Genomic DNA, 23596 nt, shown 5'->3' with positions numbered 1-23596 from the left:
ACACAAAGTTGTTCCTAACCCTGAACAAAAGCAACTCCAGAAGCAGGAGGCATCCCAGCACTGGTAGAATGAAATCACAGAGGGAGAGGTTTTGCTGCTTGTCAGTACTGACACAGGAGCTGAGAGAAAGGTATAACCTTAGTTGTACCTTTCTTAGCTACAGTAATCTAAGGTACAATTCTACAGTAATATAAAGGATCTGGCATATGTCTCAAGGGTAGGGATAGTAATACCCACGTAGTCCAGTGAGTTCAAGACAGTGGCCCACAGTGAGTATAGCAGCTACCACATATGAAAAAGACACAGGAATATAAAAGCATAGAAATATAAATTGTGAAAACACAGGGAAACCTGTTAGTCTTTAGCTGGGGAGATAAGAACTTGGAAGAGAGGACTAATGACTCGGCCTTCCGATCGTGGTACTTGCTGTTGTTGGGGGTGAGGGTGTCTGCCTGCATGTCTGTCTGTGCACCACTTGCAGTCCTGATGTCCTCAGAGGCCACAAGAGGACGTCAGATCCCCTGCAACTGGAGTTACAGATGGTTGTTAGCTAATACGTGGGTGCTGGGAATCAAAGAGGGTCCTCTGGAAGAGCTGCTCTTAACCACTGAGCTATCTCTCCAGTTCTTCTTCAGGTCTCTTTAAAGATACCTGAACATGTAAAAGGTGTGGGGGTACATGCCTTTAGTTACAGAACCGAGGAAGCAGAGGCAGGTAGGTCTTCTGTAAATTCAAGGTCTGCCTGGTCTACATAGAGAGTTCCAGGCCAACAAGAACTACACAGCAAGAGAGACCCTGTCTATAAGTGAATGAATGAATGAATGAATGAATGAATGAATGAACGAACGAACGAATAAAAAAAAAGCCAAGAAACAAAAACCCTACATAAGAGCCCATAGGTAGAATGAAATTCTTTACTAAAAAGAAAAAGGGAAGGAACAGAGCCACAAAGAGGAAAGAAGGCCTGATAGGCCATTAGACTACAGACATGCATGGACTGGTTAAGGCAAGAAAAGGAAGAGGGGAATGCTGGGAGAAAGAACCAGAGAGCAGGGAGAAGACTGAGCACCAGCACTCTCAGGTCCATCTGGACAGTGTTGGGCAACTGGAAAACCCAATAGCCAGGGCCCTCCTGCTTACCTTTGGCAGAGTCCTTAAGTAGGCATGTGCAGCGCTGTACCAGTAGAGAAAACATAGCCAAGCCCAAGGATGCAGCTTGTTCCTGGATCACAGAGCGACACTCCTCTGAGAAGCAGTCTGCAAAGGAGCAAAGAAAACTCCATCACACCCCAGGGTCCAAATGCCACCTTGCTGCCCTACTGAAGGCTCCCTGGCCACATTGCTCAGCTTCTTTTTCCCCCTCTAAAAGTACAGGTGATGGCAGTAATCACCCTCTTAAAGTAGATTTATATGACTTTGTATTATATTTGGAGCACTTACTAGCATGCCCTACACACAGATAACTGTTTGATAACATCACATGATCCCTTGAGTAAGTCTTTTAAATTTTTATTTTATTTTTTTAATTAAAAACCATGTATCAATTATTACACGGACTTAAAAATCAACACAAATCAATTTTAGGTACTTTTTGAGAACACAGTATGAGAAATTTCTAACAAAGAAAGTGTATGTAAACAGGCAATACCAGAAAGATAATTTCATTTCTAGAATGCTCAAAGGTTAGATAATTGAAAAGGATGTCTACAGCCATACTACCCTGAATGCGCCCAATCTCATCTGGTAATTGAAAAGGTGTAAAATAGTGCATAACTAACTCAGCTGTATCCTGTATTTTTCATTTTATTTTACGACATTTGAATTCATTGATAATTTCATCCATGTATATAAAGTAGTTTGAGAAGGCAGGGACAGAGAGGACTCTCTGTCCTCTCTCGTCCCCCCAACCAGTCCCTCTAAACCCCTAATATTTCCCCAATAAGTACCCCTATTTTTATATCTTTTATTTTTAAACTTTCTTTGCGTTAAAGTTTTATTTTATATGTATGTTTTGCTTGCATATAAATATGTAGACCATGCTCATGCCTAGTGCCTGGAGAGGCCAGAGAGGGCAATGGATCCTCTGGGAGTGATGGACAACTGGGAGCCCCGTCTAGGTGCTGTGACTCCAAACCCAGCCCCCAGCCCCTTTCGTGTCTTGTTGTTGTTGTTATTGTTTTTATTTTATTTTATTTTATTTTTGATACAGGGTTTCTCTGTCAAACAGTCCTGGCTGTCCTGGAACTCACTCTGTAGACCAGGCTGGCCTCAAACTCACAGAGATCCGCCTCCCTCTGCTTCCTGAGTGCTGGGATTGACGGCATGCGCTACCACCACCCGGCTCCCTTTCCTGTCTTTTAAAAACATTATTTATTCTTTGGTAATTTCATATATGAATGCATTTAGATCACATGTACTTCCCATTCCACCCTCTTCTCTGCATGAGGACAGGTGTGGGGTTATTTAGTGGAGTATAAGCAGTTCCTTAAAGGCTACACCACTGATGAGAAATGATGTCCCTCACCTGTGTGAATTCTTCATCATATCACTTCCCTAAGCTTCATTAACTCAAAGTGGACAAAATGAGCTAGAGCTATAGAGTCTCTGCTTTGGTTAGCTACTGATAATATAAAACTTTGGTATCAAGACATTATTCTATCAGCAGGAGCGCAATCAACAACAGATTTAAAACTTATCTTCTCAGATCACCAACTCTGGTTCCAGGCCTAGGTCCTCTATATTCCTCATCCTAAGATGGCACACATGAGACACAAAAGCACATTAACCTACTTTTGATGAATGAATTAATTTTATAGAGAACAATGCTTATCACATAATGTATTGATCAGTGTTAGCTTCCCCCCCCCCTTCCCCCGGGGTAAAAAAGTAACTCTGGCTCCTAATACTAGCACCCTCATCTCTCACTCTTACATCCTGGCTTTAATTTCCTTCTAGCTTTAGGTCACTGAAAGGAGCCACTCTGTTGATGGGCAGAACTAGTCTTTGATAGGAGCTACATAATACTCCCATATCTCTGCCTTTACCTACATATTATTGGTGGTCTCTTCAACAGACATTTCATCCAGTTTTGAGGGCAATCAACAACATACCAGAAGCAGAAGTCCAACTTCAGCCTCAGAGGAGGAGACACCCAGCACGCACAGGGAGATGGACATGGGGGCAAGCTCACTAGCTTTAGCAGCAGTGAATCTGTTAATCCCCTCATTAACACAGAGAACTCCAAGTATTAAAAGGGTAATTATCCATACACTTGACCTCTGTCCCTATCTACATTTTGTCCTGTCAGCTTGCTAGTCTTGCCAGGGACCTAAACTTCAGAAAACACTGCACAAGCATAGCTATTCCAAGTCTTCCCAGGAGCAAGGATGACTGGAGCACACAATGCCTACCCCAACCACTTTCAAAGTTCTAGATGCGAGAAGCCAGCTACTGCTCAGAAGGGCTCAGCTTATTGAATAGCATAAAGGGAGCAATCCTATTGTGGCTTTTCCACCATCTTCCAGGTGTCCAATAGTCTCAAATGTCATCCTCTAAATTTCCAACTCAACTGTGGCAGGCAGTAAAGAAGTGGTAACAATCCATGAGATTAAAATAAATCACCACTCCCAGCCTTCTGCTACAGATATACCTTTGTTTAAAGAGAAAGGAAACAAGAGAGTAGGTGAGATGGCTCAATGGGTAGGGGGTACTTGCCACTAAGCCTTACAACTTAGTAGAGTTAGATTCCCCAGATCCACATAGTGGAAGGAGAGAAGTAATTCTGGAAAGTTGTTCTCTGGCTCTCACACCTGCATTACAGCATGTGCACCCACAGGAATGCACAATGTGTGTGTGTGTGTGTGTGTGTGTGTGTGTGTGTGTGTGCGCGCGCGCACGAGTGCACGCGCGCGCGTGCGCGCACGAGCAAGCGCGAGCATGCACATAAATGTGTGCACATAAACGTGATAATCTTTAAAAAAAAGACAGAAAGGAAACAAGCACGTATGAACCAAGAGAAGTACAGATATGAACAGAGGAGAGGAAGATCTCATCCCAAGAAGAGCTGCAATGTCTGCTCCTGGAGCCATAGGCAGCAGCACTGCCAATTTCATTCTATCTTAGTATGGATTCTTGTAAGCCACTGCCAGCAGCCTGTCTTTACTAAGCAACAAATCCCAGATGAAGGAATTAAGCCAGGACAGAGGAAGCTGGGAGAAGATGAGTAGAAGCCACAGCGTGGTAGCTTAAACACTTACTTGATCAAAGGAGTATCTCCTCATCAACTAGACATCTTAGGAAGAAGTCACCTGCAAACTAAAGGCTACAGGGATGGAAGGAGATGTTTTTGCTACTGTAGTTTCTTCTCAATAGAGATAAGACTGGCCAGAGGGAGATTACTTTCTCCAAGCTCATCTCTACTTTTATGATAAACAGCAATCTCAGACTGGATTACCTCTCAGAGTTCAGGGTGGGAGCTAGGGCACTACAGGAAGAACAAACTGCTTCAGAGCAACGGTATCTGTGGCCTCTGAAGAGTCTGGGCTGTCACTGCAATAAGGTATAGAAGCAGGCGGATACCAACAGGAACCTCTGGTGCAGAACTGGAGACTAGCCGGAAGGCAGTTTTGCAGCTGCCTTGCATGGTTATGTCACTTGAAGCTCTCTATCACCATGCTTCTTAGGCAAAGGCTCCAAAGCACACTGCTTGCTCGTTGGGTGGGCCAACTGGTAAAGAGGTACAAACTAGGGAGGTAGTATACCCTGATTAAGCAAGTAAACATATCCAAAACTATCCAAGAATGGCTGAGTCTTGGTGAGCCCTAGACTGGCCTTGCTATCTGACAACACTTAACAAAGGGCCTGCTCTCCACAGCTTGGTGGTATGACAAGCACATACTGAGTGTCTGTGGTGTGGCAGATTCAGCAGAGAAAACAGCTACAAATAATTGTTTTTTTGTTTTGTTTTGATTTTGTTTTTTGGGTTTTTTGTTGTTTTGTTTTGTTTTTATTTTTTGTAACTAAAGGAGCTCTTAGTAGGTTGAGTAAAATTATCATATACAGGGGTTGGGGATTTAGCTCAGTGGTAGAGTGCTTGCCTAGCAATCTCAAGGCCCTGGGTTCAGTCCTCAGCTCCAGGGGATGGAGATATATATATATAAATATATATAAATTTTACCCAAGTAACCATGTCAACCATGGATCCAATAGATTATAAGTGAAAATGTACTGAGTGTGTAGTATACTCAGGATGTTCTTGGCCTCATATAGATACCACTCTCTGTAAGTATTCACTCTTATGAGAGTGGGTAGAAAAATAGCATCTAGAGTCCAGAGCCTATCTACTTTAGGAGTAGGAAACTGGGGCTAGTCTGATGAACATCCATATATATCCCTGAAGTTGGGCTGGGTCAGGCCAGAAAGTGATGTGGGTGGGGAGGAAAAGGCATTGTTTGCCTTGATATTTGCCTGGTTCCTCTGGCTTTGTGTCAGGTAGCAGAGGCTGACATGAGCTGAGGAACTCATTAACATTGTGAAATAGCCTTTCCCCTTCTTTCCAAAAGCAAGCTTTCTTAAGGATTTAGGGGGATGGTTTTGGCTAAGGACATCAGACGGAAATATTTCTTACCAAGTCTGCTGAGGTCTAAAGTTGGTTTTGCTCCTTCCTACAAGTGGGCAAGTGACCATACTTCCCAGTGCTCCTGTGGCCAAATACCTGCTCAGGAGGAAATGTTCTTCTTGCTCCTATGTAACAGGGAGACTTTCTCATTTTTCTGAGAACATATTCATGGAAAACATAAACCAACTGTCGTCAAAGTTGTATGAAATCAGGAAATGGGGCGGCCGGGAGAAGGCTGCCATGTGGCCGGATGTTATGTATTTCTAATTAGTGCTATACATCTTTCAACAGCAAGTGTCCTTCTGCTGGAAACACAACACACTGCCCTTGTTATTGTAACTGTCAGAGAAGTGCTTAAACAGATAATCTCCAGGAAAAGTGATAAACACGTCCCCTCTCCCACCAGTGCGTGTGTGCAATGGTGCTGCCAAAGCAAAGCTGTGCCTGATGGCTCCAGGATGGCAAAGCATCCTCCTGCAGGAAATGGGAGTGAGGCAGGAGAGGAGGGGAGGGGAGAGGAGGGAAACAGAGCAGAGGCAGGCCCACCTGCTTGGACCTGTAAGCCCAGCCAAGAGACAGTGACTCAGACTCACTGCTTTTGATCAACTCCTGGGAGAGGGTACCAAGTCTTTGTAAGGGAGAGATTTGGAGAAAACCCTAGTAGCGGGATGAGGTTTGGCTGGTCATAGAAAAAAAACCTGCCAGCAATGAAACCAGCAGAATTCTCTTAGTACACATAGCCAGCTTCCTGGCAAGAGGATGGGGACACTAATGAAAGAGTGACTCAGGGTGAGCGATACGTAAGTCTGCTACCCTGACAGCAGAGGGAAGGAGTCAGAGGGCACTGGATTCACTGGCGATTCTATCACAGACAAGCAGCTATCTGCCTGGCTGCCTTCCCAATAACTAAAGAAAAAGGCAGCTGACCACTTCTTCACTGATTCCCTTCCCCCCATCTACTCTCAGGGGAAATGAATGGCCAGCCACCTCCAAACTAGCACCACCTGGAGGCAATCTGTTGGCTCTTTTGTATCTTTCAGACATCAGGCTGCTTCTCTCATGAGTCAGTCACCAGTTAGATGCAGGGCTGGCATAGTTCCTGTGCAGCCCACCAAACCTCCCTGTCTACAGGAAGTGGGCAGGAAGAGTACCCCTCTGCTGTTCCCTGTGGCAGCTGCTGGCTAAAGAGGAGGTAGGAGGAGGCAGTAAGATCCCAGATCAAAAGCAGAGATGTTCTTGCCCTTGGGGCATTTTATTCCCTCAAGTATGAAATGAATGAGTCAGAAGAATGGAACACTGACAGATCCAAGCAACATACTCATGCACAGTGGTGGAAGAATTAGATGAACTGAGTCTAAGGCAAGCTGTGATATATCCCTAAACAGGGTACAGTAAAGAGAATAGACAGAGGGACATGGAAAGTAACGTTTCCTCCTGATGAGCCTTCACTGGCATACCTGATGCTTCTGTTGGGTCTTCTAAGACTGTAAAACACACACACTCTCTCTTTCTCTTTCTTTTCTTTTTTTATTTTCTTTTTGTTTTTGGTAAAAGTTCTTTTCAAAGTGGTAGATGTAGGGGAAAGACCATCTAAACTTTCTACTAAAATGACCTCCCCCATTATTTGATAAAATAAGTTTATCTAGGTGTGCAATTGTAGAGATAGAAATTTAAATAGGATTCTGCCCGTGGGAAGGTGATAATCCAATGAGGAATAGTCATAGGGGAATCAGGGAAATAGATGCCTTTTGTCCCTGAAAAGAAAGGAAAGTCATTTCATCTACTATCTATGGAAGGTTTCACGGAAGAGACTATTTCTGGGCTGGGCTGTAAGATATGGACATTAAAAGAAATGGATATGCAGGAAGGACTGTGTATATTTTATGAGTGATGCAGGTTGGAGCACACAAAATACTCAATGAACTCTGCCTATAGCATAACAGGAGCCAAAAAATAGAGCCTGAAATGCTGAAACATGGACTTGACCTCAACAGACAGTAATGGAACACTTGCTTGAGATTCCTGAAGGAAGCTATGTTGGCTATTTTGTGAAGACTAATCTAGTTAAGGGTTGGGTGTAACGGTTCTGGGGAGGAGTACTTGCCTCGTGTGAGGCCCTGGGTTCAATCCCAGACACAGTCATACACACACCATTAACCTAGTAAAAACACTTACAATAGGTTAGGACAGCTAAAAAAAAAAGGGGGGGGGGTTATGGGGGCAGTTAGAAAGCTAACAGCATGAATTCATTTGAATTAAGAGAAATTATATAATTATGTGGGTAGGGCATAGTAGAACATGATTATAATACCAGATTTAGGAGATGAAGGCAGGGGGATCAGTAATTTAAGGTCAATTTCAGGTACATGGGCCAACCTAGGCTCCAAGAGACATTGTCTCAAAAACCACTAAGAAAGAAAATTTGTAAAAAGAGCATTTCCTAACCCTTCTAAGCAGCAAACAAGTGACATATGCAAGTCTGGACAGTCCTCTAGGAGGAGGGTGTGGGAAAGGGAAAACAAAATGATGTTGGGGGACGGAAGAGATGACTGCTGGAACAGGAGACTGCCAGTGTGGTACTCTCCTCCAGCTCCAGAAGAAAGATAACCCTACCAAAGGAGATTCGGGAAAGGGGCAGAGGCCCAGGCCTGCAAACACGTGGAGACAGGGGAGTGTAGCTCAAGGAGTGACACCCCCCCACACCCACACACTTGGATCAGGGCCAAATTCTGTCTTCCCAGAACAAAGACACTTCAGAGGGTCAGAAATACTTGAGGAAGAGCTGCTGGAGTAGGCCTGGGAAGTCTGACCTGGCTCTCCCTGTGGAAGCCATTAGATATTCAGCACTTCATTTGTTTCCAATTCTTAGAGGATTGCAGCTCTAGGCTGTGGGGTGAGAGGCTCCTCTCTGACGTAATCAGGAAGCAGCTGCAAAATTAAGGAATCCCTCATGACATCATAAAAAGGGTCGATGGTTTACTGAGGAAAGTATAAAAATTAATTACATATCCCCACATGACTCCTTTCTCCTAAATCTCTATATAGGCCCCTTTACCCTCACACATTCTCTATCAACAACACCCAGAAGCTCCTCAATGGACAAAATACAAAAGGGTAAAAGCCCTGAGAGAGAACGTTCTCTGATGCACAGTGTGTGCCATGGATTTGGAACATAATAGACAAAACTTTACCCTAGCATTTTATGTATGTGGCATGTTTCACCAACAAGATTATAAGCTCCTTGAGGGCAAAGCTATGCCAAGATATTATACCCTTGACAACCCAAACCATGAAGAGGCTCAAGAACTGTTCTGCTCATATCAAGCAGGCACACTTGCTTTCTCACCTGCAGGCCTAACTATTCATGGTACAACTCTACAACAGCTAGGAGTGATGTCTAAGACAAACAGACCTGTGTTGTAATATCTAAGACACCGTGAGATCTGCACTAGACAACACACAGAATTTAAATACATTATCTCAAAACTTTACGGAGCATTTGTATAGGGGGTATTATTCCTGTTTTGACATCGTACAGAATAGGTACAAATGACAGATCCACAGACACAAAGCTAGTACTACTAGAGCTGGGACCTCAATTCGAGTTTGTCTGCTCATGTGCCCACACTGTTTCCATATCGGGTTATCTCCTCCTCCTCCTCCTCCTCCTCCTCCTCCTCCTCCTCCTCCTCCTCCTCCTCCTCCTCCTCCTGCTCCTCCTCCTCCTCCTCCTCCTCCTCCTCCTCCTCCTCCTCCTCCTCCTCCTCCTCCTCCTCCTCCTCCTCCTCTTCTTCTTCTTCTTCTTCTTCTTCTTCTTCTTCTTCTTCTTCTTTTTTTTTTTTTGGTCCTTTTGGTTTCTCCAAGTCAGGGTTTCTCTGTGTTGTCCTCAAATTCAGAGATTCGCCTGCCTCTGCCTCCTCAGTGCTAGGATTAAAGGCGTGCTCCACCATCGCCGGGTTCCTTATGTGGTTTTCAAAGGCCTGTGACTCAAACTCCCCAGGTCAACTGTGCCTCTCTCCTTACCTTGTACACAAAATCCAGACCACTCCAACTACAGTTCTACATAAATAACACTGAGATGATGACAATGTGGAGATTTTAAAAAGTTACCATTTATAATAAAATAAAATGGAACTCTAATGAAACGTGTAGATTTTCTTTTTTCTTTTTTGGTTTTTCGAGACAGGTTTTCTCTGTGTAGCTTTGGTGCCTGTCCTGAACTCACCTGGAAGCCCAGGCTGGCCTTGAACTCAGAGAGATCTGCCTGCCTCTGCCCCCCCAAGTGCTGGGATTAAAGGCGGGCGCCACCACCGCCTGGTGAATCGTGTAGAATTTTTATGCTGAGAATTACAAAGTGCTGATGGAAAGCAGTCAAAGGCGATCTTGATAATTGGAAATATTTACATCATGTTCATGGATTGGAAGATCCAATGCTACAGTTGTCAATTCTTCTGTAAACTGTACCTTCAATGCAACTATGATTAAAAAAAAAAAGTCTTCATGTCTTTAATACTAGCACTCAGAAGGCAGAGGCAGGTGGATCTCTGGGAGTTCAAAGCCAGCCTAGATTACACAGCAAGTTCTAGGCCAGTCAGGGTTATATAGTGAGATCCTGTCTCAAAAAAACAACCAAAACAAAACCTCATGAAAGTGGAGACAGAAAGATTAGACGTTATCTCAAGATACAGAAGAAAGGAATATAGAGCAATGATTTCCTAAATACAGAATCTCTGATCTGTGTGATGGAAAAACCCCACAAATGGACAGTAATATCAGGACATAATATCATGAATGTAATAAATCAATAAAATTAATGTAATTAATGAATATCAAATATAATTATTGAATGAATACTGTGAATGTAATCAATGAATACCACAAATGTAATTAATATTATGAGTGTAATTAATGAATATCATGAGTGCAATATAAATAAACAAATAAACAAACAAACAAATATTTAAAGAAGGAACCTTATGAAAGATTTCTGTAGACAAAGATGAGCAGAGAAGCTTACTCTAAACTTTGTATGGGAAGGCAAAGGGCCAAAACAGCAAAAACAGTCCAGCAAAGAGCAAAGCAGGAGAAAAGATGAGTGGCTCCTGGTGCAGGCTCCAAGGAAAGAAATGGTTTTCTTTTCTACTCTTCCTCCCCCATCTTTTTTCCTTTAGAATTTTTGACATTGATTTATTTAATGAGTATGGATGGGTAAGTTTTGCCTGCACGTATGTCTATGCACTTTGTTCACACCTGGTGTCTGTGGAGGGCAGAAGAGGGGGTCAGATCCCCTGGAACTGGGGTTGAAGACAGCTGTGAGCTGTCATGTGGGTGCTGGGAACCGAGCCTGGTGCTCTGGAAGCTCTTAACCAAGGAGCCATTCATCAGCTCCCCTACCCCCCCCCCCCCCAGGCATTTTTTTTTTTTTTTTGTGATAGGGTCTCACACAGATATGTAGCCTTGGCTGGCCAGAAACTTACACCGGCCCTCCTGCCTCTACCTCCTAAAAGCTGACATTAAAGGCATGGGCCACCATGACTAGCAGAAAGTATTTCAAGAAATAGTGCTGAACCAATTAAATATTCATATATCCTCCCAAAGAGGCTTAATACAATTCTATACCTTATACAAAAATACCTCAAAATTTCCTTGGACTAAGTGAAAAATTCTAAATCCCTGCTTCTGCTTCCTGGCTGCAGGGATTAAAGGTGGATTTCTAAGACTTGAATATTAAAGCCCCAATCCAGAAAAGGAACAGCTGATAGACCTGACATATAAAAATAAAAACTTTGGGGTTAGAGAGATGGCTCAGTGGTTAAGAGGATTTGCTGCTCCTGCAGAGAACCCAGGTTTACAGCACCCATATGGCAGCTCACAACAGTCTGTAACTCAGTTCCAGGGGATTGTGTCAATCTCTTCAGGTTTCTTTGGGTACCAGGCATACACCTACTACACAAACAAACAAACATGCAGGAAAAACATCCATATACATTAAAAAAAAAAAAGGAAGAGGAGGAAGATGATGAATGACAGCCACACTATGGGCCTGGCGGGATGGCTCAGTGGGTAAGAACACTGAGCTCTTAAGAGTCTGCTCTTCTAGAGGACCCGGGCTCAGTTTCCAGCACCCACAAGGCAGCTCACAACTATCTGTGACTCCAGTTCCAGGTAATCTGGTGCCCTCTTGCTTCACGAGATCATGCATGCACATGGGGCTCAAAAGCTCACACAATTACACACATACATTAAAAAAAAAAAAAAAAAAGATAAATAAATTAAAAATGAAAACCTGGGGCCGGAGAGATGGCTCAGCTGTTAAGAGCACTAGCTGCTCTTCCAGGGGTCCTGAGTTCAATTCCCAGCAACCACATGGTGGCTCACAATCATTTGTAATGTCCTCTTCTGGTGTGCATGAAGACAGAGCACTCATGTACATAAAATACATAAACAAATAAATTAAAAAAAAAAGAAAACGTTTTACTCTACCAAAGACCCTGTGGAAAAAAATGAGATGGCAAGTTATAGAGAACGAATATGTATTTAAAACTCTATCATCTACCACATACCTATACTAGACTAGGAAGTACCTAAACTACATAAAGAACCTGCAAAACTTAACAACAAAATAAACAGTACATTCATAAATAGAACAAATATTATATATTAATGGAAAATAAATGGAAACTAAAACAATGAAATATTACATCTATCCAAATGGCTGAAATAATATAGCAACACCACGATAAAGTTAGATGCAAAGAAAACAAAATCATACTGCCATTCTAAAAAATAATTCGGCAGTTTCTTCCAAAATAGTCCTTATGATATAACACTTAGCAATTTAACTCCTATGCTTTACCTAGAGAAATGAAGACTTATACACAAATGTTTATAATATTTTTATTCATGACAGTCTAAACTAGAAATAATCCAAATGTTCTTCTACAGGTGAATGAGTCAAGAAAATTGTGGAACATCCATGCCATAAAATACACTCAGCAATAAAAAGGAATAGACAGCTGATATATACAATATGATGGATAGACCTTCAGAAAATCACACTTATTGATACGCCAACTTGAAAAAGTTATACACTATAACTGGGTGTGGGGTGGCACACGCCTGTAATCCCAGCACTTGGGAAGCAAAGGCAGGAGAGTAAAAGTTTAATGTCATTCTCAGACACATAGCAAGTTCAAGGCCAGCCTATGCTACATAAGATCTTGCCTTTAAAAAAATTAAGATGGTTATACCTTGTGTAATTCAATTCATACATTATTAAAATAATGTAGTTACTGAGATGAAAAACAGATTCATGGTTTTAAGAGTTGTTAGCATTTAGGGGCAGAAGAAAGAGGAAAATTCTAAATGAGAACAATGACAGAGCCTTGTAGTAATACAACAGTTTTTCACATCAATTTTGGAGTAGTTTTATGAAAATACAATTGTGATAGTAAACCATACAAAGCCATACACACATACATCCACGTGCCTACACGTACATGAGCACACACAAATGAAAACACAGGTACAAGATGAATAAAATTTGTAGATTATGTTATAACTGATATGTACTTGCTATGTACTGGGAGAAGTGGTGAATAGTACATAGGCCTATTTGTAGGTTTTCCTTTTTGTTGTTGTTCTGTCTAGTTTGTTGTTGTGAAACAAGGGTCTCAATATGGAGCCTTGGCTGGCTTCAAACTCACTATGTAGACTAGGCCAGCCTTAAACTCACAGAGATTTGCCTGCCTGTCTCCTGAAGCTGGTATTAAAAGTGTGCACCACCATACTTTTGTATGTTTTCTCCTGTTTTTTTAAATTTTATGTATATGAGTGTGCTGCCTGAAAATGTCTATGAACTACCAGCATGCATTACACACAGAGGCCAGAAGAGGGAGTCAGATCCCCTGAAAGTGAAGTGGTTATGAGTCACTACATGGATGCTGGGAATTAAACCTGGGTCCTCTTATAAGAACAACCAATGTTCTTAACTGCTGAGCCATTTCTTGAGCCTTTGATTGGTGTGTAGCTATGTAGCTCTAGGTGGCTTCTAATTCACAGATACTGCCTGTCTCTGTCCCTCAGTGCTAGGATTAAAAGCATGTACCACCACAACTATGCCCAGTTCTTTGGACATTTTAAAATAACTTCCTGTGAATCTATAGTTGTTTCTTACCAAAAAGTTTAAAACAAGAAAACAAAAATAAAAGGCAAACAATCCCCCCCCCCAAAAAACTTATATATGATGTCACAGACTTTTCTCAATATGAAAAGGTAATTTACATATTTAGAGGACACTTGAGCAGTGGTTGGTAACCCTGTTTGGATGCTCCCTGGTTATTATTTTGGTGGTGTGTGGCCTGAGATATGAAATGATCTAGATGTTCAGGCATTCGATCCTTCCATGGCCCAAGCAAGACATTGTCAAGTGCAACAGCAAAGAGTAAGATAAAAGGGAAAGTTCACTCAAGACACTTAGCAGTCCACCTGACTCGTAGGGCCGACAACAAGAGAACTCCTTCAGCAAGGATATGATTCATCAGATCAGTAAAACCCACGTCAAGCACACACAGTGAAGGTGATGAGAAAGTGAAGAAAGACGACAACAACAACCATTGCAAAAGCCAAGTGGACTGTTCAAACATGTCTTGCTTCTCAGAAAAATAAGAAAAGTGCAAATCTCAAGCCAATGGTATGTGTATTTTTTCAAGAAAAGGCAGTCAGGAAGAAAAGATGGTTAAAACAGGAGTCTTAGCACTATTTTCTTCATAAATGAAAACTGCTTGTGTATTTTTATTGCTTCTTTGCATCATTACTCAGACAGATACTAAGATGCATTTTTAAATTGGTAGTTCAGCTATAATCCTCTGTTAAGAACAGCAATTGGCACTGTATCTATAACATTACACATAAAAACAAACAAAAACCAGCAGGTTTTCATCAAAATATAAAATGCTTACTTTTCAAAAGAAAAAGGAAAAGACAAAAATGTTCTCACTAGAAGCTAGGCTTTAATCACAACACTCAGGAGGCATAGGCAGGCAGAAATTAAGAGTTCCAGCCCAGCTTGGTCTACATTGTGAGTTCCAGGCCAGCCAGAGCTACATAATATTACACTGTCTCAAAAAGCTATATCTCTATATCGCTATTTAAATATATATGTATATTATACAATATATATGTTGTAGAATATTATTTTAAGATGTCTTAGTTTTCTTTATGTTGCATTTATTTAACTCTGTAAAGTTGTGTTGCTTTGCCTGTCTAAAATACCTGATGGTCCAAAGAAGAACTGAATGGCCAATAGTGAGACAGGAGAGAGAAATAGGTGGGGCTGGCAGGCAGAGAGAGAATAGAAGGAGAAATCTGAGAGGAGATCTAGTAGCCAGAGGAGGAGGACCCCAGGGTCCAGCCACCCAGCTACATAGCAAGCCATGGAATAAGAGTGAGATTTACAGAAGTTAAGAGAACAGGAAAATCCCGGAGGCAAAAGATAGACAAGACAATTTAAGAAAAGCTGGTTAGAAACAAGCCAAGCTAAGGCTGGGCACTTATGATAAAAAATAAGCCTCCATGTGTGATTTATTTGGGAGCTGGGTGGTGGGACCCCCAAAAGAGGAGAAACAACAACATTTTGTCACCCAATGTGGGGCTCAAATTTCCATAGTGCCTGAGAAAGTTTAAAAACAGAAAGAGAGAGGAAAAAAGATGGCGGAGACAAGCAGACGCAGGTAGGCCTGTGGCAGCGGCCTGCGGAGGTAGACGGGTCCGGCGGCAGCGGCCGACAGGGACATTTATGCCCAGCAGTAGCTGGTGGAGACATTCAGGCCCAGCAGTGGTCCACAGAGGTGGACAGGCCCTGCGGTGGAGATAAGCAGACAGAGGTGGACGGGCCCGGCGGTGGCGGCGACGAAGGCCGACAGAGACATTCAGGCCCGGCGGCGGCCTACAGAAGGCGACAGGCGGAAGTAGGTCGGCGACTCGCGGAGGTGGAAGGGCCCGGTGGCAGTGGCCGACAGGGACATACTGGCCCAGCGGCAACCGGCAGAGACATACAGGCCCGGTGGCAGTTCGCAGAGGTGGATGGGCCCGGCAGCAGTGACAAGCAGAGGTAGGTAGGCCCACAGTGGCTGCCGGCAGAGTCATACAGGCCCGTTGGCCTCCCGCAGAGGCAGACAGACCCAGCGGCAGCTGACAGGGACATACAGGCCCAGCAGCGGAGACAAGTGGACGCAGGTGAGCCTGTGGCAGTGGGCCACAGGGGTGGACAGGCCCGGGGAAGGAGAGGGGCGGACACAGCTTGGAACGGGGACGCCCCTAGCCCCAACACCTGGGAAAGAGGCTATCTCCGTGGGTCGGAACCAGGGCGAGTCTGGGCACTCCGTCTGGGGACAACCCAGGGCCCAACTGCTGATCCTGTGAAACCCAACAACTTGGAGGTGTTGGTGAGACTACCCTGCTCAGCTGAAACCCATCTGGGAGAGGATTCAGATGCCTACAGTTTGAAGTCTGAAAAAACAAGATCAGCTGAGGAGTTGACAAATGAACAAAACGTGACCTGGGAACACAGAAGAAGGCACTACCCAGCCACTAAACCAGATCACTAGAATCATAAGTATATAATTCACCGACTGAAATCAGCTGTCCCTGAAGAAACAGCCCAATAGCACCAATTTAACCAAGAACCCGTACTAAACCAAGACTAAAAATTAGAACAAGAGAGGCACTCTCAGACACAGACACCACCTGCACCGCACAGAGGAAAAGATGAGTAGACGCCAGTGCAAAAATACAGGCAACAACATAAAGACCTATATGGCAACATCAGAACCTAGTGATTCTACACCTGTAAGACCTAAACATACCATGACAGAAGAAACAGAAGAGATCAACCCTAAAAATGACTTTAAGAAGATGATAGAGGCCCTTAAAGAAGAAATAAAACATTCCCTCAATGAGGAAATAAAAACTTTCCTTAAAGAGGAAATGAAAAACTACCTTAAAGAGGAAATAAAAACTTTCCTTAAAGAGGAAATGAAAAACTCTCTTAAAGAGGAAATAAAAACTTCCCTTAAAGAGGAAATGAAAAACTCCATTAAAGAGGAAATAAAAAACTTCCTTAAAGAAATGGAAGAAAAAACGAACAAAAAATGGGAAGAAATCAAATCAAGCCAAGAAAAAGCAATTAAACAGATGAAAGAAACATTCCAAGATCTGAAAAATGAATTTGAGACAATAAAGAAAACACATGCTGAGGGAATGCTGGAAATAGAAATCCTGACTAAACGAACAGGAACTACAGAAACAAGCATAACCAACCGATTGCAAGAGATGGAACAGAGAATCTCTGACACTGAAGACACGATAGAGAAAATAGATTCGTCAGTCAAAGAAAACACTAAAGACAAAAAAGTCGTAACACAAAACATCCAGGAAATTTGGGACACCATGAAAAGACCAAACCTAAGAATAATAGGGATAGAAGAAGGAGAAGAATACCAACTCAAAGGCACAGAAAATATATTCAACAAAATCATAGAAGAAAACTTTCCTAACCTAGAGAAAGAAATACCTATGAAGATACAAGAAGCTTACAGAACACCGAATAGGCTGGATCCAAAAAAAAAGTCCCCTCGCCACATAATAATCAAAACACTAAATACACAGAACAAAGAAAAAATATTAAGAGCCGCAAAGGAAAAAGACCAAGTAACATATAAAGGTAAACCCATCAGAATAACACCAGACTACTCAATAGAGACTATGAAAGCTAGAAGATCATGGACAAATCTCATGCAGACACTAAGAGACCACGGATGCCAACCCAGACTATTATACCCAGCAAAACTCTTAATCACCATAGGCGGAGTAAACAAAATATTCCAGGATAAAACCAGATTTAATCAATACCTGTCTACAAACCCAGCCCTACAGAAAGCACTAGAAGGGAAAATTCAACCCAAAGAAGCTAAACACATCCATGAAAAATCAAGCAATAGATAATCCCACACCAACATACACCACAGAAGAAACAAGCTGGTGTAGCTATCCTAATATCTAGAGAAAAAGGATGTTTCAAAAGAGAAGTCTTGTGGCAATGCCTCAGTGGTCCAGGTAACTACCAGAACTCAGAAAAGTTGGTTGAACTTGGGATTGACTGGGAGACCAAAGATTTAAAAAGCAGAGGATTCTCTCAAGACACAAGTTGTGTGATAATAGTGTGTTTTGTGTGTGTGAATGAGAATTTGTATGAGCATATTTTACCTACATTACCTTTTCAGGATGTTGAGAAAGATGCATCACAAGCACAGGCTGGAGGCTGGGTGCTAGATGGTTTTGAGGAAGAGGTCTTGGTGGACTCTTTCATAGAGCAAAGGGAAGCAATGCCTTCTGGGAAATGAGCTAAGTTTTAATCTAGTCTTTAATCTTTAAGATTAGAAGTCAAAAACAAAAATATTAAGGAAAGGAAAACCTAATTGATCTTTGAAGTATTGTTATGTGGAATTGAGTGGGACTTTTGAGGCCTTTCTTCCAGAAAACAAGGACTTGGCTGTCAGGCCTATATTAGGCCTAAACCTTGGTGTCATGTAGTTGTACTTAAATCATTTCAATGGAAAGTGTCTTAGTGATTGGAATTTCTAGTGCAGTTTAGAGTTCTTCCATTTGAAAAATGTGATATTTGCATGGGATTGTTTGAATCTTGTTTTCTAGTCCCTCCCCATCACCACCCTCATAGTCTGAAGGTAGATTTTTCTCTTGATAAAGGAACAAAAAAGGTGAACATCTTGTTTGTAAACAGGTATCTAGTAACTAGTGGTAAACTTGAAACAGTAGAATTCTTTAAAGCCTAATTCTAGGTAGCCTTAAGAAAATGTATCTTAATTATTTTTGAACCTGTATTCACCTTGTTTTTTTCAAATATCTTAAGTTATATTTTCTCTTTCAGAGATGCTTCTTATTTGGGGCTACTTTTTTTTTTTTTTTTTTTTATTAATTGAGGCATAATTCATAAAAGGGTATATTGTTTTGATGAGACTTTTTACAACTGTGACTGGATGTCTTTCTTTAGTCTTCCAAGAAGGGCCATTTTACTTTTTTAGAGTTACTTTTTAAAGTCATGAGGTCAACAACTTGGACTACTATGCATGTAAGTGCTAATGCAAATTAAAGCCCAAGTTGACCTCTAGCTGCAGGTCATTCTATGTTGACAGTGAGAGAACACTTTGCCTGTTAGGATACTGTTACTCGTAGACTGAAATGCTGAAGAAACCCCTTCCCCTATTTTGTTTTTTGCAAAAATCAAGGTATATTCTAGGGTTTCCTGGTTGATCTCAACAGATAAACTGAGATGATAGTCTTAGTTCAGAAATGATCGGAATGTAGATTTATAGTCTACGTGTACAGCTGGCTAAGTGAGATCGCTTTCACAGTTCTTCATGTATCCCATTGGCTCCCCATTAGTCACTGAACTCTTAAAACTGGTATTGTAACATTATCACAATGTTTTGCACCAATTTTATAAACGTTACAGTGCAATATGTGTTCCTTTTCTGAGGCAAACCAAAGTATATTTCTCAAGGTTCTGCTGCTATCAGCAGCGTTGATGGAGGATTCTTTATACATTTGTAATAGATAGAAATAAACCAGAAAAAAAGAAGAAAAAAAAAGTGGTGGAGGAAAAGGAGAACACTGCAAGAATACTCAAAAGGGCTGAGAGTTGCAAAAGCCAAGAATGGCTTTGCATAGTAAATGGAATAGACCAGTTCTGAACTATAGCTTACTTTTCCTGGTTTGGTCTGACAGAATGATTGAATGCTTTTGTACAAAAATCAGAGCCTTAAAAACAAGGGTTTGGTGAGATTGTAAAATGGTGTGCCACTTTGGCAAAACAGTTTGGTGGTTGGTCAAAATGCAAAACATTGTTACTCTGTTACTCAACAATTCTACCCTTAGGAATATATCCTCAAACTACTGAAAATGTGCACCTATGAAACATGTACATGAAGGTTTACAGCAGTGTGTTGCTAATAGTAAAAAAGTTAAAACAACTCAAATAGCTATCAAATACTGGAGAGAAATAAAATGTGGCTTATTCATACAATCGAATATTATTAAGACATAAAAATGAGTGAGAAACTGACAGATTAAATGACTTTGGTGAACCTTCAAAAAAAAAAAAAAAAAAAAAAAGAAAGAGAGAGAGAGAGAGGGAGGGAGGGAGGGAGGGAGGGAGGGAAGGAGGGAAGGAGGGAGGGAGAAGGAAGGAAGGAAGGAAGGAAGGAAGGAAGGAAGGAAGGAAGGAAGGAAGGAAGGAAGGAAAGAAGGAAGGAAGGAAGGAAGGAAGAAACGGCTCCTTTAAGAGTTTCTGCCTGCTGACAAGACCTTGAGCAGCCAGTATGTTAAGTAGGAATAAAAAACTAAGTAAAACTGCCTGCCACAGTGCAAGCATCGGCATTCTAGAGCTCTAGGAAGGCTGAATGAAGTTCCTGGTCAGACAAACCTCCAAATGGCCACAAATTTCATGCTTGGTTTGAACAACCCATGAAACAGGTGGAGCCAGCTGAGAGCCAAGTGTGGAGGATCGAGGTGTAGGTTAGCAGTTTAAAGGTTTGCTCTTATGGTCAAGAATGGCTGAAGGAATGCAATAAAAGAGGTCCAGACAAAAAATCTTCTAAATAGGTCACAGTGTGTTTAACAATATGCATAGGCTTAAGAAAAGAAAAAGAATATAGTCAAAGAAAGAAATGAATAGTTTAAAAATATAATAAAGTCTTTAAAGAGGAAGTAAAATATGAAAGAAAAAAGTCCTGCAAGATGGGAAATTCACAAGGGTCTGGATTCTGTATGTTATTGTGTTGATTTTGAATTTTTTTTTTTTAACTGTTGAAAAGCCAAGGAGAGCTGCAAGGAGACCTGGAATTTAAGGAGGGCTGCTGAAATAAATCAGCCTATACACTTCAGTAATGCCTTAACTTCTAAAAAGTCAAAAAATATATTTGTCAAATGGAAATGAAAAATGCTCTGAGGTTTTGTTTCCACAGGAAATGAGAGGCTGTGGATTCCTTCAGGGTTAATATGGATCAGGTTTGATCAGGTAAGACCTCCTGAAACTTGACAGGTGATATCTATCAGGAAGGTTACAGCTGATCTTCCCAGGACTTAGCCATTCTCTTAAATTTTTGCTCTGGGACCCCAAAGACACTTTGTCCACAGACAGCAGGAAGTAGTGTAGAGAACACGACATCCACATTCCCAAGAGGGGTGTGGGAGGCTTTTGATTATTTGGTGGGTTATGGATGTCTGTTATCATTTAGAGGAATATAGTATATTGATACAAATTTAAAAAGTTATTTTTGTTACACTGTATATATGTTTCTACTCTTGTTTTTTGTATACTGATAAAAATTTAAGGTTACTTGTGATACAACATATTGTATATATGTTTCTAATCTTGTTTAGGGTATTGTACCTATGCAGTTTATTTAAATATGTAAAGTAAAATGCTAGTTTTTGAAAGCTGTTATTACAAACTTTATAGGACAATCAGGAAACAGGTTAGTGGTTAATCATTTATAACAATCAAATTTGTAGATATGTTAGTCATGCTTTCCAGATAATATAGACATGTTTTAGATAAACAGATGGTCTTCAAACCTTTCAAAGACCTACAGAAAATGTTTTGGTAACAAAGATTTTCATGACAATGAGACACATCTGTTTCTGGCAGCACCAATTAACTTCAGAGATGATGGGCATCAAAGAAACTCCTTATGGAGTTTGCTTTCAATGTGGCAAGGCTAGCCATTTGGGCAAGAAGCTGCTCTTGCCTGGACTGCTTGACAGTATGTTGTAAAAGTAGACATGCAGGACCTGCAGGAAAATGACCACTGAATTTTGCCAAAACAAAGCAGGATGGTCCTTCAGGGTTCCTGCTTCACAGAAGAAACTGCCAGATACTCTACAGGACACACAGGAAAGTGACTGTTGAACTTTGCCAATGTAAGGCAAGACAGTCCTTCAATTTTCCTGCTTCTCTGAGAAGTCTGCCTGATTCTCAAAGCCTGTAGGCTGAAGATGGATGCTCCAACACTGCAGGGGAACTTTGAGTGACTTTCCAGGCAGTTAGAAGTCTCTGTCATTTCTGGAGTTTTGGAAGTTGTTTGTAATGCACTTTTTGTTTACTCAAATAATATTGTCCTTCTGGAGTCTTTGATAGAGTTGAAGTCTAGATAGTTATAGTTGCAAGTTTTCCTTAGTTATGATAGAGTATAAATTAGGTATAAAACTTCAGATTCATTAAGATAGGATAGCTAATGGAGTATTTTCTTTTAATTTGCCAGATACAAATGAACTGGAATTCATTACATTGTAAATGTAATCTTTGCTTGATAATTGTTCTTATTGTGTACAGTCCTATTATGTAAAAATTAAAACCTTTCTTTTTTTTTTTTTTTGTTTAGACACAAAGGGGGAAATCCTTCTCTGGTTACTTCTCTTTCCATGTGCTTCTATCACCCATTGGTGTGCTAATTGTTGATGCCTTTTAAGCCACAGCTGTCCAAATTAGCAATTGCAACTGTACAGCTATCAGCAGCAGCGGTTAGGCCACCAGAGACACAGTCTGAGAAATGATGTTCCCTCAGGTACCTGACTCTTTCGAAGCTATGAAGGGAACTTAACTAAATTTCAGTCCCTCTAAAGAACTCAAGAATCAAAGGTTAAGGTGGAATTCTGCTCTTCAGAGAGGCTAAATAGCAAGTAGCTCACCTCCACTCCTTGCTCGAATCCTCCAAAAAGCCTGAGCTTATCCTCCTTAAAAACCCTTCTCCACCTTGCTCCTCCTTACCCGTTAGCTAGTTGCTGACTCAGTCTCCAGACTGCAGGTGAATTTTTTTTAATCAAACACATCTTTGCATTATTAAAAAAAAAATGTTCCAGAGCATAAATAAAAGAAACACACCTTAAAATAATATTCTACAACATATATATTTCCCAGTGTGTATACATAGAATCCAGGTCAGTGTCAGATGCCTTTCCTCTATTGCTCTACACTTTATTTTCTAAGACAGGATCACTCACTGAGCCTGGAGCTTGCAGTTCTGTTACATTTGCCAGCCAATGACTCCCCTAGAATCTGCCTGTCTCCACCCTCCAGCACTGGAGTTACAGGTATGTGCCACTGCATTCAGCTTTTACGAGGATGCTAAAGGTTGAAACTCAGGCCCTCATACATGTCTACCAAGTATTTTACCTTCTGAGTCATCTCTCCAACCCCTAGAACTCTTTTAGCTTAAATAACAAATGTAAATTTGATAAATAGATGGAAAATGCTCATCATTTTTTTACAAGGAAAAACCAAAACAAAGCCTGAAATACAAATGCACAACCATCAGGATGGCTATAATATATAAAAGATGGACAGCAAGTGCTGGCCAGGATATCCAACAACTGAAATTCTCAGTTTGTTTGTTTTATGTTTTTTATTTTTCGAGACAGGGTTTCTCTGTGTAGCCTTGGCTGTCCTGAAACTCACTCTGTAGTCCAGGCTGGCCTCAAACTCACAGAGATCCGTCTGCTTCTGCCTCCCAAGTGCTGGGATTAAAGACATAGGCCACTACTGCCTGGTGAAATTCTCAGTTTTGAGATATAAAACAACATAAACACTTTGAAAAACACTTGCAGTTTCTAAAGGGACAAAACATATCAAATAACCAAGCTACTGCATTTCTAGGCATTGACACAGAGAAATGAAAGCTTATGTTCATACAAAGACTTATAATGGAATATTCATACCAGGCTTATTCCTTACAAACACTGGGAAAAAATGAAATGTCTATTTCATTTCTATATATAACACATGAGTGAATAAAAAAATATGGTATGCCCATATAAAGAAGACTACTTAACAATAAAAGAAAAAATAACGAATCACTCCACAGTGATAATGTTCAAATCATCATATAAAGAGAACACAGTATC

General features: G+C 41.2%; 1 protein-coding gene and 1 long non-coding RNA gene across 7 annotated transcripts in view; one reads left to right on the top strand and one right to left on the bottom strand.

Moving 5' to 3' along the window:
- Positions 1-19251, top strand: part of LOC143266913 (uncharacterized) — a 220731-nt gene extending 201480 nt beyond the window's left edge. Inside the window, exon 4 of the long non-coding RNA XR_013041745.1 lies at positions 15297-19251. This is a non-coding gene — a long non-coding RNA (uncharacterized LOC143266913). The remainder of the gene's footprint in view (positions 1-15296) is intronic.
- Positions 1-23596, bottom strand: part of Smg6 (SMG6 nonsense mediated mRNA decay factor) — a 253280-nt gene that overhangs the window by 128139 nt on the left and 101545 nt on the right. For all 6 annotated transcript variants that reach the window (XM_006977374.4, XM_015996166.3, XM_015996165.3 and 3 more), the window contains one exon: positions 1141-1257. In XM_006977374.4, the coding sequence (XP_006977436.2) occupies positions 1141-1257 (117 nt within the window). The remainder of the gene's footprint in view (positions 1-1140; positions 1258-23596) is intronic.

This window comes from Peromyscus maniculatus, chromosome 8 (assembly GCF_049852395.1).
Source record: "Peromyscus maniculatus bairdii isolate BWxNUB_F1_BW_parent chromosome 8, HU_Pman_BW_mat_3.1, whole genome shotgun sequence".
Classification (NCBI taxonomy): Eukaryota; Metazoa; Chordata; class Mammalia; order Rodentia; family Cricetidae; genus Peromyscus; species Peromyscus maniculatus.
The sequence above is the reverse complement of the archived record's forward strand: the minus strand, read 5'-3'. Positions and strand labels throughout refer to the sequence as shown.